Genomic DNA, 18,863 nt, shown 5'->3' with positions numbered 1-18,863 from the left:
ATACGCAAAGGTTATACAATCCATGGTGATGTTGGGTGCTTCAACCGGCTTCAACAGGCCAAAGCAGATGCTGGTCTTCACCAGAGCGACATTTTCCCGGTTTGTTTACACATAGAATGGCATGTGTTTCTTTCAGTCAGTGGCAGCAGCAGACTGAGACGCGGTTTTAATAGTTGCGCTTGTACCGCTCTTAAAACTCGCCACACATCACAGGAAACAAATCAAAATGATCAAAGATGTCAAACAAGTGCAGGTTTACAAAAGACCAACAATTAAAAGTAGCACAGATAGGTGCAAAAACGGTCCAGGATGACTTCAAAAGACACAGCAGCAAGACAGGGCAGCTGAATGAAACACAATGGGGTATAATTTTTTAGAGTTATAACTTGACATCGCGTCATTTAAAAGTGGCGCGAGTTGTATGGTGAAGGTGTCCCGTGTAGGTTCACTTTGGATTAATCTCCCATGACAGACTGAGCACCAGTGGGCAGAGCCAAGGGTGCAATGATGAAAAACAGGCATTGATGTCTTGCTGAAGAGGCATATGCAGATATATTTGGTCCTTGTGACGTTACAAGTTCCACAAATTCCAAACAAGCCGTTTTTGCAGCTTAGGTTAAATAAATGCTCTTTTTATATTAAGGAGGAAGTTTTTAGTTCTGAAACTTAGAGCAAGTTTTTATAGTACAATGACCACTTATATGTTAAAAGATCAAGGAAAATTTTATTCCTCATGTCATGACCCCTTTAAGTAGGGCCTACACATGCTTTTATACATATGTTAATATACTTTCTTAAGAAACAATTGTTAATTTATTTTTTTTATTATTATTATTTATTTATTTTTGCTTAAAGGTGCACTCAGTAACTTTTGTCTTTGTGTCATCTTGGATTTACACTGACACCTAGCGGCTTGGATGCAGCATAATTTAAAATCAATAGTTTTCAGTTTCAGGTACCATTGTACAAATGTAGAATTCACAGTCAGCCATGATTACTTTTATCAGTGAGTGAAAGTGTCAAATAACAGGATGGTTACTGAGATTAAGCGACATGGCAGCCCCCATGTGCAGACCCTCTCTATGTAGAATAAAATGTCTTTTATAAGGTTACTGATATGACTGGAGTCCTCATTTTAATATGTGGTCATGATTTCCTACATTATATTGAGGGAAAAATAACTGAGTGCACCTTTATAGTTCAATCGTTAACATTTATGGCATATTGTTGATTACCACAAAATTTAATTTAGACTTGTCCCTTCTTTCTTTAAAAAAAAAAATTATATAAAAGAAAAAACCTAGGTTACAATGAGGCACTTACATTAGAAGTGAATGGGGCCAATCCGTAAGCGTTAAAATACTTTTTCAAAAGTATAGCCAAAAGACGTAAATAATATGTATGTCAACATGATTTTAAGGCCTTTGCACACCAAATGCAAATTGTTCACACCTGGAGTAAACATTCTCGAGCCAACAATGCAAGGATTTTTTTTCTTCGTCAAGCGATGAAATGTCCTGACCAATAAAATATGAGCTTTGGATCATGTCTCAGGAGCAGCTGCATTTACTAAAATCAGCGCAGCTGGTATGTTGATCAGCCTTGAACACCTTAAATTGGCATTTGCGGCTTGTTTTTTTTGTTTTGTTTTGTTTTGTTTTCTCCCCTTTTCTCCTCAATTTGGAATGCCCAATTCCCAATGCACTCTTAAGTCCTCATGGTGGTGTAGTGACTCACCTCAATCTGGGTGGCTGAGGACAAATCTCAGTTGCCTACGCATCTGAGACCATCAATCCATGCATCTTATCGTGTGGCTTGTTGAGTGCATTACCATGGAGACCTAGCGCATGTTGAGGCTTCACACTATCCTCCGCGGCATCCACGCACAACTCACCAAGTGTCCCACCGAGAGCGAGAACCACATTAAAGCGACCACGTGGAGGTTAACTCAACGTGACTCTACCCACCCTAGCAACCGGGCCAATTGGTTGCTTAGGAAGCCTGACTGGAGTCACTCAGCACGCCCTGGATTCGAACTTGTGACTCCAGGTCTATTATTCTTTTTAATTTCAATGTGTTATTTTTGCATGACTCAGTAACAGTCTTCCTGTAAAAGTCCAGGTTGAGGGTCGACTCCCTTTCGTGTACATGTGAAGCCAGGTTGTGGGCCTTATGATGGCCTGCTGACGTGCTGCGCGCTGTGTAAACTTCAAGGAAATGTCTCCCTTTGACCCGCATATATCACAAACCTTCAGTCTCCTCTGCAGTGCCAGATGTCAGCTGTCACTTAGATAGCATCTGTTTCCTCTGAGGGTGGTGGGAGGCTGAGTTCACTTCCAGTGCAGAATTTTATCACTGCAGTGTTAACTTGTAATTTGTCTAAAACTAAATTAACTTGCGTGATTGATCTGTAGTTGAGATACCAGCTCAGGTGGTCAGCGTTTTTTCTCATAAATCGACCTGTGGTAGGATGATGGTTAAACTTACACCTGGGTGCAGTAGCATGCCTTTCACAGGAAGTAATTTTTTTTTTTTTTTTTAAAGAATGTGTTATTAATCCAAGCCCTACCAGGAGCCAGTTTTCAGTATATATTTCATTAAAACAGGATTACAGGATTTGTTAGCCAATCAAATGTTAATCCACAAATCCAATGAAAAGGAAAATTATGATTACTTTGTAAGAATGGCAGAGAATAAAAAGACCTCTGTAACCAGTGCAAGTACTCCCCTTTTCAACAAACTTAAAAAATATATATATACTAAATATATAAGTAATTATTACTTAAGTTATACAGCCGATTAAGCCAAATCCCAGCCGTGCTGATTTTCAGTACAACAGCATGATTGAGAGTGTATTGCTTATAGGTGCACTTACAGGTGTTTCACTATTTAAAAAAATAAATAAAAAAATTCACTATTCACAATAAACAATGATTAATTTATTCTGCTAATTAAAATGTCTAATTTCAAGGTATTATTGGGATAAAGCGGATCATATTCGACTGGTCATATGATCTCAACATGGCTGCACTCATGAATATGCACCCAGCACCATATGTAGAAAGCAGCTTTTTCTCTAAGATTGATATGACTAGAGTCTTCATCTCATGTGAGTGTAGATATTTTTTATAAAACAATATAAAACATTTTTCAAAAATACCATTCTACTTTTTCTTTCTGTTTAAAAGTTGAGCAATTAGCAAAACATTTATATGTACACCTTTAAAGATACTGTAGTACATTTGGTTTCTTATTCATCATTCTGGGACTAAAACACAGAAAAAGAAATAACAAACTAGATGAAAGAGATCAATTGGTAGAAACAGACAGAAAGAGAAAGACACATACACCAGTTAGAATTGCACTATAAGCAGTTTTCTGCTTTTTAGCGAGGTTGTGAAACTGAAAGGGCTGCAATTGTGTGTCTGCTGCTGGACACACAAAGACCGCATGTGTGCACTCTATGATGAATAGATGATTCCCTCTTAAGTGACTAAGCCTGGCGGGTTGTGAAAGTATGCCACTCCGTGCTATTCCCCAGCATGATCAGAGGGCTGGGATGACTAACCCCATTGACTTCAATGCCCCACTTTTCTCGTTTGTCTCCCTAACAAGGAAACTAGGCCTCGGATATATACAAAAAGGTGAAAGTGATCTATATTACTGCTCATTTGTGGGCAATTATTGTGGATTGTGTGTTATAAGATATTAAAGGTAGTATATAATACAAAGTTACAGATCTCAAGTACACTAGTTTTTCTATGTTTATACCATACTATAATTTTCCAGGATGCCTTCAATTTAGCAGAATTTGTACAGTTTGATTTTCTTATTGCTCAACAAATCGAAGGAAAACTGTATGTGTGAAATCCTATTTCAGGTTGCAGATATCCTGTGTGGTTTTAGGTTTCAGATGCAGCACTTAAAAAAAAAAAAAAAGAGGCCTGCACCGAATTTACACATACATTGTATTATTGCAAATTATTAAGGTCACCATTTACAAAAGTCCATTAAAGGAATAGTTCAACCACATGTTGTTCCAAATCATATGACATGCTTTCTTCAATGGGACACAAAAAAGAAGTTTAGCAGAATGTTGACCTGAATAACAACATAATTTCAGTTTGTTTCCACTCAAAGCTATTGTATGGCTTCAGAAGACATGGAATACAGTTGTATGGACAACTTTTATGGTGCTTCTTTGTCCTTTTTCGAGGTCACCATATGGTTTCTTATGGAATGGAAAAGAGCAGTGTCAACATTCTTTAGAATTACTCCTTTTGTGTTCTATGGGGGAAAAAAGTAATACGGGTTTGAAACAACAGGAGCATGAGTAAATGATCACAATTTTTCTTTTTTGGATGAACTAAAAGCCTAATAACCTTAAAGCTTGTCTGCATGTCTCAGCGAGGCCACATCATGTCTTTAGCAGTAAATTGCAGTCTTGTTTGTTTTTACAATTGATGCTGATGTGCAGCTCTCATGTTTTGAGTCAATCTCTCACCTGCATGAATCAGTCTTTGTCTGCATGTTGGTTTTACAGCCTTGTTATTCCTCCACTTTTATACCCTACCACCGTAAACAAGAGCTTTCCTGCTCATTGAGCTAATTGAGTACTCATGAGCTTTAAATCAGTCTCTTGTACCGATTTACTTAAATCTACACACATAAATTAACGCTACCTCTTTGCCAATTAAAGCTTTGTACTTCATGAATATTTTATGAGTTTTTTGACACTGTAACAGTGATAGTATTCTCTATTAGATATTAATTCTTTATTACTCTTCAGCTTCGTTCACAAAACTCAAATAAAAAGGGCACTCAGTGGCCAAATAATCACACACAAACAAGTCACTCAATCGCGTGTACACACACAGCAAGAGTTTCTCTCTGGTTCCTCTCTTTCTCCCGAACTGATGGGCTGGTGCGGCTTTTAAATCTCCCTCCGCCATCACTATAACAAGAGACAAGTTTCAGAGATAATTACAACCCAGGTTACAAGCCTTACCGCTTTCTCCCGCAGACAGACACATGACCACGCCCCCATCACCACAGACACCTTTGAGAAATAACTCTTAATAGTTTTAAAAGACCCCATGAAATCAAAATTGGGAGTTTTGCAGCTTTGAGTCCATGTCTATTAGATTTGAAGCCATCTATAGTCTAGTGTACTCTTCAAGGCTGACAAAATTAGACTTTAGCAGTAAAACGCATTTAAAATGTACAGTCTACTGGAGAAATGGACCAAAAACAATGATGACTCATCTTGCTATGCACAGATTTTTATCCAATCAAATGCTCTCTAGAAATGTCCCTCCCCATAATAACTCCTACAACCAACTAACAAGTAGTAAATCAGCTTTCAATAATATTATTACCGATTTATGTCAACACGGAGCCCCTTAAGAGGACAGGCTGGGAATTTTTTTCTGAAATAGTTTTGCGTCACCTCACAATAAATTTACCAAGGTTTTACTATAGTGACCATATCTTAACCTTGATATTCGTAGTGAAATCATAGTAATAATACAGGAAAACAAAAACTATGGCAATAAAAATCTGTGGTAAATCATGCAACCCTCTAGCAAGTAAAACATTCGCATATGCTTCCAAATTTCATGCTATGCAACTAAAATATGTATTTTATTAGCCACTGGTGAGTAAATATTTAGATTTTACTCTCCAGAGATTGAGTTGTGTAGTGGCGAAGAAGAACTTGAGCGCCGCAATCCTTTTACTGAATAAGAAGCTGGCAATTAAGAAGCTGGATTCAGCCTCGTTTTTTTACAGCGTGTTGTGTCTCGTCAGCGTGTGCCCTTTTTTGGCTGCAGAGTATCCGAATCTGTTCAGCACTTCTCTCTCATTAATGTGCCCTGCGCTCATTCAATCGTAAATGCTTGTGGAGCCAATTTTGCCTTTGTGATACAGATCAATGTAAACTTAATGTAAACTGCACAAGTTTGTAAAAAATTTTGTAAGTCTAAAAAAATTTGTAAATACATAAAATATTTAAAAGGCACAGTCATACATTGTGAAATATTTGAACTTCAGAAAACACTGTAAATATGAAAGAATTTAACAAATACAAATCAAACAAATGTTTTTGGCATAGTTGTTTTGATATAGTAGCACTTAAATTATTATTTTTATAATATAATTATTCATATATATATATATATATATATATATATATATATATATATATATATATATATATATATATATATATATATATAATTCATTCTATTTTCAATAGGTTCCAGCCCCTCAAATTTGTATGAGGGGACTGGGTAGCTCAGCAAGTAAAGATGCTGACTACCACACCTGCAGTTGCAAGTTCGAATCCAGTGTGTGCTGAGTGACTATAATGTGGTTCTCGCTCTTGGTGGGGCGCATTAGATTAGCGTGGAGAATAGCATGGGCCTCCACACACGCTAGGTCTCCGCGGTAACACGCTCAACAAGTCACGTGATAAGATGCGCAGATTGACGGTCTCAGAAACGGAGGCAACTGAGATTCGTCCTCTGCCACACGGATTGAGGTGAGTCACTACACCACCACGAGGGCCTAGAGCGCATTGGGAATTGGGCATGCCAAATTGGGGAGAAAAGGGGGAGAGAAAAAAAAACATTGTATGAAATTTCAACCTGTATCAATTAAAAATTCAATTTTTTTGACATCATGTAAATTTATACAATGTGAAATTTGCACATTTGTACACAAGCTAAAATGTGATTAATAGGATCAAAAGCGAAATATGAAAATAAAATACACAATCTTGTATATGCTTTATGGGGTGAAATTATAATATATTTTTTAGGTTTTAATTGCATTACGCTTACATGTTGTCAAAAGTCTGGCAAGTAAAAACAAAAATTTACTAGCCTATGGCGATTAATTCTCCAACGTGTCTGTAGAGGGTTGCCATGGTAAATTTATTGCAAAGGAACACAAAACTTATTGCGAGGGCACGCAAAACTATTTCAGAAAGAAACATCTGCGCCCTGTCCTCTAAAGTGCTCTGTAGGTTTAAAGGTAGGGTTAGGAGAGAAAAATTCTCATTAACTCAGTTTAAAAACAATAGAAGTCAATGGAAAGACCCCACCATAATAGAAAAACAAATGTGTGTATTTTTGTTCTTAGCAGAGATCTCCAGGATGTGTGAGGTGGACGTTTCTTCTGAGCCCACCAGCCCAACACTGTATAGAGAATCTTCTGATACTTACTACCATGTGGACCGCTGGCAGAAACTACGCACAGCTGTTCGCAAGCTAGAATTCTGGGAAAACTTCACTCATGAGCTAATTGGCAGTGGCTTCTTCTCAAAGGTTTACAAGGTAATACTCCTTTAACATGTCAGCTGATATCATAAATATGGTATAGAGATAATATCTCCATAATATGCAATAAATAAAAAAAGGTTTTGGCAGAATGTATAGATTTATTTCCATAATTAGAGAAACTTGCTTGCAACAGATAAATAAAAAAAGTTTACAACATTGCCTAGTACATAATATATGTGCACATTGATTTACTCTGTTATGCTGACAATTAATGTTTTTTTATAATTAAAAAACTGTGATATAGTAACGTCTATCACAGACTAATATCACTGTACTCGTCAAAGCCCTGTCATCCTGCTCAGCAAGTTAATGTTATGTTTATCTAAGGCTTGCTATTTAAGATAAGAATGAAGCTGTGTGATCATCTGTCTAAATGGAAATTATTTGGCATCATGCTGTTGTACTGCAGAGGATCTACCACTGTGTGCTATAAGTGTGTGTATATACAGTATATTAATGGCATTTGTACAGTAATTGTATTGTAGTCCTACTAATTAGGACATATTGGTCAGCCAGGCCCAGTTTGAGATGGCCCTCATGCCTGATTAGACTAAACCCTTTAATGGGTTCCTGAAGAGTCCCTGCTGTGTTCATTACATAACTAATGATTGCATAGCTCATAGATGCCAAAACAATATTACTAGCAGTTCTGTCCCTTCTTGTATTATTAACTGTTTAGGTGGATTTTTGAATACATTTGTTTGTGTATGTGTGTACTGTATATTACAAGCAAAAAATGATTTTTGCTTGTTTATTTTACTTAATTAAAATGAGTGAAATCAAAACAATTCCAGAACATTTTGTCGCAACTTGATTTGACTGTGTTCTATACATTTAAATTTGTCAAATGGAAGTTTACTTAATCCATTTGAGTTGGCACTACATTAATGTAGCACTGATAAAACTTAGCAAGGGATTTCCATTTCCCAGCATGCTTTGCATGGGATTTGATAGGGAGAGTAAATGTTAAAGTTAAGTGTTTTTGCACTAGATGAATATACAGGGAGATATTTGTCAGTGTTTAATGTTTTGTTATGTTGATATTTACAAGAGTTTCTGTTATGATGGAGTTTTGGGGGTTACCATCATGGTGAGGACAGGTAGATGTTGCACATTCAATTGATTGCTTGGTTTGTTGAGGAACTGGTGTGCTAACTATAGCATAGTTAATAAACTGCACTCTGTAGTGCTTTCAACCACCAGCACTTATTTAGCATGCTAAAACTAACTTTTACTAGTTAGTACATAAAGAAATAAGAGATTTATTTGAGTTACATTGACAGTTCATTTTGTTGTGTTTACCCAATTCAACTAGGTTCTTTCTACACAAAGTGTTTGTGTTGAGTTAACAGTGATTTTAAGTTAAGAAAACTGATTTCAAACCTGTGCAACTGTGTTATACGATTGAATCAAGTTCAGCCAAAGAGCCATTTTTTTAGTTTGAGAGAAAGGAATGTCTTTAAAGCTCTTTATGGTTCATTCACCTCTTCTGTAATCTAATGTTCACTGGAATTTACTGTCATTGTCAGGTGACCCATAATACCACTCGGAAAGTGATGGTAATAAAGATCTATAAGAATGATGTGGACCAGGACAGCATTGTACGAGAAATCAGCCTTCTGCAGAAACTCTCTCACCCCAACATAGTGAGGTAACACACTTGTTAATGCTAATTAACAACTCTAATTAACACTCTTTCATGCACAAGTCTGTGATTGAACTCCCTCATCTAAATGTAAAATAGACATTTGGACCTTTTATTTAAGCCTTCATACCTCATCAAGATTTGTATACATTATTTACTGTATAGGCCATATATCTGTATAAATATGGTTGACCCATGTGGTTGAGTTTTTTATGTTTATTTAAAATTTACAGATGTATACATGTTAAAGTAAAAACTAAAGTGTGAGTTATTGCAGTTTTTTTCTGCAGGTAACCTCTTACAATCAGTCAAGCTATGTGCTGTCTATCATGCTGCTATTATAATGCATTATGGAAAAACAGAGCCACATTCAAAGCTCTCAGCGCAGCTCTAAACTATTATAGCTTTCCAGCTATCTGCCGGCTTCCATCACTCTATTACAATTTACAGTCACATTGACCTATGAACAGGATTGCTGAATTTGACAGAAAGCATATACACCGATCAGTCACTACATTAAAACCACCTGCCTAATATTGTGTAATTCCCCCTCGTGCCACCAAAACAGTGCCAACCAGCATCTCAGAATAGCATTCTGAGATTCTATTCTTCTCACCACAGTTGTACAGAGCGGTTATCTGTGTTACCGTAGACTTTGTCAGTTTGAACCAGTCTGGCCATTCTCTGTTGACCTCATCAACAAGGCATTTCCGTCCACAGAAAAGCTGCTCACTGGATGTTTTTTGTTTTTGGCACCATTCAGGGTAAATTCTAGGGACTGTTGTGCATGAAAATCCCTGGAGATCAGCAGAAATACTCAAACCAGCCCATCTATCCATCATGCTGCTATTATAATGCGTTTAATCTAAAACTGTGAGCACGTGTGTTTATTTAAGCAATCTCAGAATGTATTTTTCCAGTGCGTTATGGAAAAACAGAGCCACATTCAAATCTCTCAGCACACTGACAGTGTGATCTTTCCTACCTCTGCTTCCAGGTATCTGGGAATTTGTGTCAGAGAGGACAAGCTGTACCCAATTCTGGAGGTTAGCTCCATCTTTTCAGCCTCTGAATAATCAATACATAGATGTGCAGGACAATAATAAAAGTAGTGTTTGTTTGACTGTTCTTTTTTTAGTTTATGCATTTCATTTTACTTATAAATACATAGATTTGAAGGACAATAATAAAAGTAAAAATGTTTGTTTCTTTCCCTCCGTGGCTGTGTCTCTCTGGACAGTATGTTAGTGGAGGATGCTTAGAGGAGATGTTGGCCAGGAAAGATGTGCCTTTGTGCTGGCGAGAGAAAGTGGACCTGGCCTCTGACATCACGAGAGGGATGATTTACTTGCACTACAAAAACATCTACCACAGAGATCTCAACTCTAAGGTACAGCAAGACTACACATTTCAGTCACACTCATCTTTAGCTTTGAAAAGTGTGCCATGACAGTGCCCTTATACTGTAGTGTAAGTTTAATGCTGAGTCAGAGAACACTGCAAATACATGACAAAGGGATGAAACCTTGCAAGGGAGTAGAGGGAAAACACAAAAGTTTGTGAAAGTGACGTTTCATCATGCAACCTTCAGTTTTGCTATAGGGCTGCACAATTATTTGAAAAAGTAATCGATTACAATTATGGCTGCCGCAATTAACTAATCATGAAAACTGACATTTGATTACAGCATTCCATTAAAGTCTACTCTTGTTGTGTCAAAGGTTTTTATTTAGGTTTTTGCAGTGGTTGATATATTTTAACCAATCCCTGACATGTCCGATGAGCAATGAAATGGCCATGGCAATTAGAGATGCTTAAAATAGTCTAGTCCTATCAGTAATGGCAACCTAATGCTATTATGCAGGTTTTAAACAGTCTGATGCCAAAATGTTTGTATTGTTTCACTTGTTTGCGGTGGCATGCAAAATGAATGCTGAAAAAAAAATGACCTGACACTCAAAAAGAAGCTTATGAACAAACGCAAAAAGCATAGTCAGTATTCAGAATTATTTTGGATTCTTTACATGTCGAACGGATCTCTCAATGTAGACTGTAAATACACTGCAAAATAATGATTTTTTTGTCATAATCCTGCAGCAGTATCGTGCTATAATGTACTCTGGCATCTGTTGACCAATAAGTATTTTAGACAGGCAGGTCAGGCTTTTGGAAATCCAATTCAGATTATTCCCATTTAAACATACAAATCTTATGCAATTCTATTCGTCAAACACTCATAGCTTTCTGTACTGTGTAGGCGCCCCTTCTATGGAGATTCTCTGAGAAATCATCAGATCTCAGAGAAGCCAGTTCATTGTGAGGGTAATAAACTCTCCAACTCTCTCTCTCATTCTCACATACACACTCAACTCTTCCCATCTCATTTAAAAATGCAAAATACACAAACAGCTTATAGGCTAGCTGCTTTACCGCCCACCTTCCCCCTTTTTCGTGTTTACTCTGGCCTTGTTCTGTGCCCCAGCCCATTTATCAGCCATTCAGAGATTAACAATGAGCAAACAATTTTGCCAACCATACAATTAACATGCACAACTGTGACATCTAGCATATCCGTCAGTGTGACCATTGATTGGGTCCCACTGCACTGAAAGTACTGCTGTGGAAAGTTTTTTTCAGAGTTTAGAAGCTATTAAAGGGGCCATGATATGAAGAATCAAATTTTCATTGATCTTTTGACATAGAAGTCATTGTACTATGAAAACATAGTGTAAGTTTCAGACCTCAAAACCTCCTCCTCACTGCAAAAAGAGCATTTGCTGAAAACAGGCTGCCAAATCGACACATTCTCTACTTCTTCCACATTGTGATGTTACACTTTGGTAGACAATTGTATCGGACCACCTCCACAACAACACATCAGCCCCTACTTTACCTTATCACTTTCGTAGTCTGCCCAGTAGTGGTGAGCAGTGAGATGGCAAGAAGAGAGAGCAGATCAGTCAAGAGCAGAGAGCCCATCAGAACTGTGGGTGTTTACTGTCAAGTCTTAAAGGAGAAGCAGCACCAAAGCTTGAAGGGTCAGAATGAGGGTGGAAAATTATCATCTTTAAAAAATATGTGACTGTTTTTGTTCAAAAAAACTTCACTAGTATTATAAGTGAACATCAAGGAACATATCAAAATAGTAAAAAAAAATATGCATGTCATGACCCCTTTAAAGTTGACTGTGCTTCCCTAAAGCTGGTGTTTTAAAGAATATCAAATGAATTCTTTTGGAACATTAAAATGACATTTAATATTAAAGATGGTGAAAGAATTCAATAGTATAGTTTGAAAAGAGTTCAAGATGAGCATTTTTCCATGGAAACATCACGGCACTTTTCTACAAGATCAAAAACATCCTTATGATACTCCTTGAAAATTTCTGACCGTGCATTAAACACTATGAAATGTCAGATAATGTAATATTCTTATGGGGTACAAAAGTCTCAGTCAACTTTGAAAATGTTTTGAAAATTATATTATCAGAGAGGTTGAAAATTTTACATGAATTTTATAATTACTTATTATTTGTTTTAATGACAGCATGCATTTGAGCAGGCATGGATTTTTAATGCGGACTATTGAACCCTCTTTATGTACATATAAAGTATGTAATGGGACATTTGAGTAGAATCAATTAAGACATTTAAAAACAGTTTGTCTACAACAGCAGCTCTTCTTAATCTGTAGAACTTTGAAATAAGATAAGATAATAAAATAAGTCTTTTTAACTGAACTTTGTCTCTATTTATTTTTTCTGTTGATTTACTTTTATATTGAATCAAAAAAGGGTTATCCAAACCCTCCCATTAGCTGCACAGCCAGAAGCTGTTGCAACTCTTGGCATATGCATGAGTTACTGCTCTAAATTTGGAGGCTTCTTGACTCAGGGCTTGGAGTTGTTTTGATCCTATAATCATAGGTCACAGTTTTGGGCTGTGCTGTGGTGTAGATTCTAATATAAAACAGATGCAGAACCCACTGTTTTCATCTATCAGCACTTTCTCCAGAAGTCCCACTGGCCACAACGTCTGAATTGTGCCTGGCATCCCTTTACTTCGGTCAGTCTCAATGTCTCCTCATTTGCCTTGCCTCTAAAATAACAGGTCTTTTTTTTTTTTTTAATACACCCATGATAATTTTCAGAACTGATTTTCAGAGTAAATGATGTGTGTCTAGCCATGACGCATCATCAAAAGTGTGGCATAACATTGCATATCGGTACCCCAGAGGTGTTCGAGATGGAGGAGAGGAATTGTTGGCAGTGTAGACCCTTTTAGAAAGTACAGGGTCAGCTGAATAATTCATTAAACTGAGATGTTGATGATGTGAAATTCCATTCGTTTGAGCCTGGGAGTTCTTCCTCAGCTGCCAGGCACATTGTCTCCAATATACTGTACATATACTGTAACAGCCTGCTTGTACTGAAGCACACTACAGCGGTCGCGTGCAGTATCTTAATATGTTTTTTATAAATCTTTTATATTTAGATGTAAATTAGCTTACTTTATTTACATAGTTTTTGTTTACAGAAGTCCAGTCAGTGGCCACAGGTCACTTTATTTTTTTTTTTTTTTTTTTTTTTTTTTTTTTGTGGTTGGCTTGCGTTTATTTGGCATCCTTATTATAAATGCCATAAGTCTCCCATAAATACACTGCCATAAATGTACTTATTTGATTGTTACAAGACAACACGTTCAGATTTTGGAAATGAGAAGTTCTGTGACGCTAAACGGTTGTGGAAGGCTGTGGGCGAGTTGTGAAAATCTTTATTCTTGTTTTTGCCTCCCCCTTCTGGCCGTTATTATGAAAAACACTTTGATGGAGATCCACTCGTACAGGAGCACAATAAAATCCTTGTTTAATCCTAATGCATACGTGCTTTTGGCATACGTGCTTTTTTTTTTTTTTTTTTTTTTCATCTGACATTCCAGGAATTTCTCAATTAAGGTGACTTTGATCATGTGAACTATTGTTTTCATGTTTAGATTGCTATTTAAGCCTATATTAAAGGGGAGTTTGCATTAAAATCCATATTTTCCCTTCTAAATTATCATTAAAATGTATTTTCATTGACCAAACAAGAATATGCATCTAACTGTATCCCATGTTACACTTACTAGGTATACTAGGTATTGCTTAGTTATACATTCTTGGTCAATAACACTGACTTTGAACAGATTAATGTAATTTTGCCTTGTGATTTTGCCTTGCATAATTATTTTAAATGAAAGTTAAAGGGATAGTTTACCCAAATAATTTTATAGTGAGATTTATAGTGATACATTTTGGCCTGTTTCTTACACAAAGTGATCATATTTCATCAGAAGGCATGGATTAAACCATTTGAGGAGAATGGAATACTTTTATTCTGCCTTTATGTCCTTTTTGCAAATTCTTAAAACATAAAATATTTATTAATAATTTGAAGTATTTTACGGTCTTAAAAAAAGAGAGAAAATTATCAAATTAATGTAATTAAAGCCTTGTTTGTATGTGTCTCTTTTTACACAGAATTGTCTGATAAGGGTGACCGCGAGAGGCAAAGAGGCGCTGGTCACTGATTTTGGCTTGGCTAGAGAAGTTGTAGAACTTCCTGCAAAGGACAGGAAGCTTTCACTTGTGGGCTCCGCCTTCTGGATGGCCCCTGAGATGCTCCGCGGGGAACCATACGATCGTAAGGTGATGAATCAAAATGTAGCTCTGTCTAGCCAGAGCGAGACATAAATTTGTGGTGATTCAACTTAATGTTCTGAAGTGTTTGTTTTTCTTTTTTGCTAATTTTGCTTTAATTTTGTAATGTTAGGTGGATGTGTTCTCATTTGGAATTGTATTGTGTGAAATTCTGGCTAGGGTCTCAGCCGACCCAGAAATCCTTCCAAGAACTCAGGTTTATATAAATATCATTATTGATGCTCATACTCAGAAATATAAAATCTAATCCAATGTCAGAATTTAGTGAGCTTTACTTTTCTCTTAAACTACTGTCCCTGTATGCATATATGGATGTGTATGTTGCAGGACTTTGGCTTAGATGTGTCCGCATTCAAGAAAATGGCCAGTGGGTGTCCTCAGCATCTTTTGGAGCTGGCAGCCAGCTGCTGTCTGGTAAGTTGCTTTTGAACCACTGAGACTGTGAATGTAACAATGGACATACAGTGGCCTGAAAAGTATTTGGACAGTTGTTGACACTTTAAGTCTTATGACTTTCTACCTTCAGTTAAGCACAAGAGGATATTTTAGGTAGAAAAACAGCCTCAGTCACATTCACTGACTGTGTTCCATACAATAAAAGTAAATGATGACTCAGACTTACATTTTTACCTAACATCTCCTTTTGTGTTTCATGAACATTTGTTTTTCTCCCACTTCCAGTTAGAGGCTTTTCGAAGGCCCTCTTTCGCAGAGCTCCAGGAGGAGTTAGGTGAAATTGCTGAAACTTTGGAACCTCCTCACACTGATCTCACCACAGGCTGAGCTGCAGCAAGTCCTCCCATCAATTCTACAATGGACATGAACAGCTGGAGTTCTGTACATAGACTTGAGCTTAATGACAAATACAAATGCAGCTGAAATGAACATTTCTTTTGGAGCTGTTTTCATTAAAAGAGCAGATCAACAAAAAGGTCACATAATTTATTATGGATGCTCATCAGGTAATTAGACATACCGTCATTACAGTTCAACTCAGCACAGCTGTACATAGTATATACTGTACAGTAATAGTATACAAAGAGAAATGTTGTTTCAGGTTCCAGCTACAGTGTTAGCTGTTTGCAGTGTCAACCTTTACAAAGCCACAGACTGTCAGAGACTGTAAACAAATCAGTGTTTCTGTTTTTATATGAATCTTTTAAATTTAAAATCACCCTAAATCAGACTTTGATGGCTAATATAACCAATGATATGAAAAGAATTAACTTAAAGGTCACAAAGCATGTCATTGGTTCTAAATAAGCAAATAATATTTTCATAGAGTCTAAAGGCTTTGGTAAATTTATACAGTACATAACCAGTTTTGATTTAAATTGTCTATGAGAAAGATATTTATAGGTATTTTGGAACTAAAGACATTAGTATTGAAAAAGTAAAGAGTGTGTACTTTTCTTTCATGGGCAATTTATACAGAAGCAAGTGCTCATAACTTTTTCTCATTTGTGGTTTTGGCTTCCACTGTGTGCTGAGGTGGTGCACTTTGGAAACCCTCCTTAGGGCTCACCAATAACCACAAGGTGATCCTGATTTCCTTCCTTAAAGCATGTATTTTGCTCTCATTTGTACTGTTTGTTGAATTTGTTTAACCCTTTTTCTTTGAAACATCCAAACAAACAACAAAGCTCAAGTCACACCTCTTGCTACCTTATTGTTCATTTTAGTTTGCTTATTTCTCATGTGTTATGAATTTCAGTAGTAAAAGTATCAAAAAACATGCAAGATGGTTCCACCAAACAGGCTCCAATATGCAGTTACACCAAACAGCTTCTCTTAAAACATTTCTTGAAGTCACTGAACATAATATAGTAAGGTGGGGCTGCAATCCAGGCCTTTGCTATAAATTCACTGGGGCCGGGACACATTTTTACCAATGTAGGCTACCATAGGGGTCCTGAGTCCCCCTCATCACAAGACCCATCAATGTACCTGATTTACATAATTTGGCACCCTTAAAGGCCATTCAGACAGAATGTGTTATTGCGTTAGAAAGCTAGATGTAGTTCAATGATGTCTTGAGACGTGCTATTAAAATTTTAAAGCTTAACACAGTGTTAAACCTGATGCTCAATGAGCGAGATGCTGAAAAAACAGCAAGCATCAAAGGCATCTGTCTAGTCGTGCATGTTTACATAGAAAAAAAAACACGGAAATGTATGCAATAACATTCTGTGTGAACGGCTCCTTGTTGTATTTGTACTTTTTTCTTGTTATTTGTGTTTAATTTATTAGTTCGTGTAAAAGCTGTTATTTTAGTTTTTAATCATTTATGCTTTAGATGCCTTTGTGAATTGCCTCTTAAACGTCTTTCAAGTTAACATTAACGACATCTACATTCAGTGCCTCAAAGAGGATGCTAGAGCTTTCCTCTAGTCTTGCAAATCTCTTGGAGAGAAATATGTCATGCTAACCTCCCTGTCCCTTGAACACAGTGCTGATGTCTGTATAGTCTGAATCTTTCCGTGGTTTGTAGTGTTTTTGTAATACATATTATATAAAGATGAAAGGAAACTTATTTGAATGGTGTGTATATTTTTCAAATAAAGCAATTGGGAAAAACACTAGTCTTTTCATTATGGCAAGTGTTTTTTATATTCTTTGCACAACATGAGTGAATTGAGAATTGAGCTGATCAGCTGCACTGGGCTAATTTGTATTAGAATTATATGCAAACTATTGATAAGATCTCTTATTGCATAATATCAAAGCAAAGTTGGAGTCCCTTTCTCTGCCTGATAGATAAAAGTACGATAAGAAACTATTGTTTAAACAATCATTATGCGACAAAAACAAAGAGCTTTGCTTGCAGGAGTGGACGGCCATTAATGGAAAGAAGAAGAGCTTTGCTTTCTTTCATGTCTGGTTACCTGGCAACTTTCTCTGCGGTGTGGACTCTTCTGAAACCCAATGCTAATGACATTTCAGACCAAGCTTCTTTGTGGTGCCTGTTATCACTCCATGCATTATAAGAATAATCATGAAAGATAATCAGAGCACCGTGGGATTAATGTCTTTTATGTGATGTTGGGCAATAGAATTAACTCCAATGACCGGTAACGTAAAACAGCCATGGACGTTATCTACATCACATATAACAAACATGCAAGTTTGTACTGACTTTTTATTCAAAATGTATTGTGTTCATCTTTAGAGGGCTTAGAGGAAAAGTTAAATGGTAGGCTACTCACTGACAGGCCTGTATGAAACAGGCGCATATCAGGTATATCATCAGGTGAGCTAACGCAACACAAAAGTCAAGCCCCAGATAGCAACAGAAATGAGGTCAAATCTGGCTTACATTTGCTACTTTTAATTCTGCCAGTGGGTTTTTAACACCTTTAACATCTAACTTTGGTGGGATCGTGGTCGGTTCAACCAACCACAAGAAACAAAGGAAAGGCAGGCTGTCCTTTGGCAGAACATTGGCTAGGCAAATGACGATGTGCAAAACGTTCTGGTTTATCACAAACATAACTATATTTAACAGTCTAAACGGGACTGACCAAATATCCTGCTGCAGTAGGCCTACATAGCCTTTAGAGATCCATTACTAGAACCCCTTGTTTTGTCCTCACTTCCAATGAAAATATCTAAATTCGCTTTTTAATAAATATGAAACCATTTAGCTGATGCTTTTGGCATTTAACCAACGGCCTATGTTTTTCCTCCAGCTGTACCAAAACACTGAATAGATGTGAATGAATAATTAAACAGTAACTTTTCTTCAGGTGTGTCTTTGGTGGGTTTTGTTAAGGCATAGTATAGTATGTTACTTTACAGATCAATTAAAGCACGTGTTAAGCAGCTGACACCTTTAATTCGATGTTTTATCAAGCTTTATAGCAGTAATGGGTAAACAGCTAGCTGTGCTATGCCTTAACAAAACCCACCAAACACATTCTAGATGTCCGTCATCTAAGGATTTAAAATGTAGTTTACTGCCAAGTGATTAGAATATTAATATGAATATGATCATAATGGTCTGAAGATATATTACAGTTAATGTAACTGTGTCTGTTTCTCTGCAAAACTAATTTGGTATCAGTCATTTCAGTATCAGTTTCAACAGAAAACAAGATCATACTAATTGCTGTTTGACCATTACACACCTGTTTATTATCAGTAGGCTATCAATCTAAATCTGTTTACTTAGTTTTGAG

General features: G+C 36.7%; 1 protein-coding gene across 2 annotated transcripts in view; it reads left to right on the top strand.

Annotated features, from left to right (window-relative positions):
* LOC127424346 (dual specificity testis-specific protein kinase 2-like) overlaps positions 1 to 17,264 on the top strand; it is a 34,184-nt gene extending 16,920 nt beyond the window's left edge. Inside the window, exons 2-9 of one of the 2 annotated variants that reach the window (XM_051669438.1) lie at positions 7,147 to 7,337; positions 8,873 to 8,994; positions 9,986 to 10,034; positions 10,229 to 10,378; positions 14,506 to 14,673; positions 14,798 to 14,881; positions 15,013 to 15,099; positions 15,367 to 17,264. In XM_051669438.1, the coding sequence (XP_051525398.1) occupies positions 7,158 to 7,337; positions 8,873 to 8,994; positions 9,986 to 10,034; positions 10,229 to 10,378; positions 14,506 to 14,673; positions 14,798 to 14,881; positions 15,013 to 15,099; positions 15,367 to 15,468 (942 nt within the window). In that variant the 5' untranslated portion in view covers positions 7,147 to 7,157 and the 3' untranslated portion in view covers positions 15,469 to 17,264. Of the gene's footprint in view, positions 1 to 7,143; positions 7,338 to 8,872; positions 8,995 to 9,985; positions 10,035 to 10,228; positions 10,379 to 14,505; positions 14,674 to 14,797; positions 14,882 to 15,012; positions 15,100 to 15,366 lie in introns of both variants that reach the window. The other variant, XM_051669434.1, reaches the window with a different exon arrangement.
* The last annotated feature ends 1,599 nt before the right edge of the window (positions 17,265 to 18,863 follow it).

This window comes from Myxocyprinus asiaticus, chromosome 3 (genome assembly GCF_019703515.2).
Source record: "Myxocyprinus asiaticus isolate MX2 ecotype Aquarium Trade chromosome 3, UBuf_Myxa_2, whole genome shotgun sequence".
Taxonomy (NCBI): Eukaryota; Metazoa; Chordata; class Actinopteri; order Cypriniformes; family Catostomidae; genus Myxocyprinus; species Myxocyprinus asiaticus.
Note: the sequence above shows the minus strand (reverse complement) of the source record. Positions and strands in the feature narration are given on the sequence as shown.